Here is a 1936-nt window from a genome sequence, read left to right on the forward strand (position 1 = left end):
AAACTCGAGCTCGAACTTGATAAAATTAATCAAGTTCGAAATCAAGCTTGGAGCGGCTTGAACTCAATTCAAACTGGTTTACACCCCCTACATGGGGCTGACAAGATCATGGTTCGACACTTCTCATGTTGTGTAGGATTGCATACCTCAAAGCCTCATTAATTTCCTTCCTCTTCCAGACTTGTTTCCTCCTCACTGTAAGGTTATCAATTTCATTAGCAATCTCCGGCTCACCCATTAAGAAATTCTTAACAGTCTGAATGCGTCAATTGCAACTTGTAAGTTGATGGCTGATACGAAGCATCGCCATCTGCAGTTCCAAGTGGGAGATTAGGTATGGAATCTCTAAGATTTCTTCAATGATTTAAATCTCTCCTTCTGTTTGATGGGGACAAATTGTGTGATAGTTGTAGCGTTTTGGATCCCAATCATTAAAATTTCTACATCAGTTTCGCTTACCCGCCAAAAATGCTTGCCAAAAGAAGCCCATTCCATCCACTCCACTCCAAATACTATTCCCTCTCTTCCCATACATTTCTCTCCCAACCATCAACACAATTGAATCTACCACCAGATTCGCATCTCAAAAATCTATGCCTCAACGGCCGACTAAAAGAAGCTCTTTTTGAAATGTCCATTCTTGGAACAGATGTGAGGTTTCGAGGCTATGATGCTCTTATCACAGAGTGTGTTAACCAGAAAGCTTTAAGGGAAGGACAACTAATTCATTCTCACATGATCAAGACTCATTATCGAGCACCGACGTACCTAGATACAAGGCTGCTGATTATGTATGATATGTGTGGGAAGTTAGATGATGCACGGGAAGTGTTTGATGGAATGCCACAGAGGAATATTGTGACATGGACGGCGATGATTGCGGCTTATTCTCGTAGGGGTCTCCAATCTCTGGCCATTTGCCTCTTTCTTTGTATGCTGAGAACAGGTATGAAGTTTTGCATTTTTGTGTTATGAATATATGGATTGATTTGTATGGATATAACAGGTATTATATGGATTGTTTTTTATTACTCTTTTTGAGTTTCCGGATTTGCATGAGATCTAATTGCATGCCCAATTAACAATTTTGTATGATTTACTATATTTTTTTAGTATTAGAAGTTTGATAATTAGTTAATTTACTCCGATTTATGATCAACAAATTTATTTGGCAACTCTGGCTCAATATGATCTTGTGCAAACTAAATGAAAGCTATGGGGACGACTAGAGGGGAGATATTATTGCAAGTTTCGGGATAGTATTGGATATTTATAAAATTTTTTATCATATAAATCAAGATATTAATATGATATTAATGTAGAGCATTTTTCTCACTTGTGCGAGTTTTACGCAACCGGTCTTGGCTCATGGTTCATTCTACCACATGTTCTTTTTCAACATATGAAGTACATGCTCCTTTTATAATTACATTCTGCTATGGCGAAATGCTCTTCATTATTTGACTATTACCCCTGTGATATTCTTGGTCCAAGCATTCACATCTTGGACTTCGAAGCGCTTCTCCATGAGCTCAATTCTATGCATCATGCTGTCCAATACTTCTTACCTAATGAGCTCAATTCAATTCAATCCATAGGGAGTGAAAGCTGAAACCAAGAATGGTTGCTGGATTCATTTTTGGACAATGGAGAGCTTGTTGTACCATAAAAAAGTTGAAGCCAAAGATGTACAATTAGGATAAGAGAATGAATTTAACCTTATGCTTATAGCCTAGTAAGCTTCTCATCATGATCCATATTTGAAGAGTATGGGCCTACAAATTTGTGGTGATACATGTTCTTTTTTAATTAAAAAACAATATTGAGTCCTAAGCATGCCCTATCTCATAATCTTTTATTATTTTCAGAGTGTTGTGTTTGTTCTATTTCCTTATTTGTGTGTCATAAATAATTAATTGTTTACCACAAATGTATC

At 36.9% G+C, this 1936-nt stretch overlaps 1 protein-coding gene across 1 annotated transcript; it reads left to right on the forward strand.

The window, feature by feature from the left end:
• Nucleotides 1-88: 88 nt before the first annotated feature.
• On the forward strand, nucleotides 89-1653 carry LOC110035312 (putative pentatricopeptide repeat-containing protein At3g13770, mitochondrial). Its single transcript, XM_020739546.1, has 2 exons — nucleotides 89-946; nucleotides 1599-1653. Exons 1-2 carry the CDS (start codon nucleotides 469-471, stop codon nucleotides 1610-1612), a joined length of 492 nt encoding a protein of 163 aa, XP_020595205.1. The 5' UTR covers nucleotides 89-468; the 3' UTR covers nucleotides 1613-1653.
• Nucleotides 1654-1936: the final 283 nt, after the last annotated feature.

Source organism: Phalaenopsis equestris, unplaced genomic scaffold, assembly GCF_001263595.1.
Source record: "Phalaenopsis equestris unplaced genomic scaffold, ASM126359v1 Scaffold197237, whole genome shotgun sequence".
NCBI classification, from domain to species: domain Eukaryota; kingdom Viridiplantae; phylum Streptophyta; class Magnoliopsida; order Asparagales; family Orchidaceae; genus Phalaenopsis; species Phalaenopsis equestris.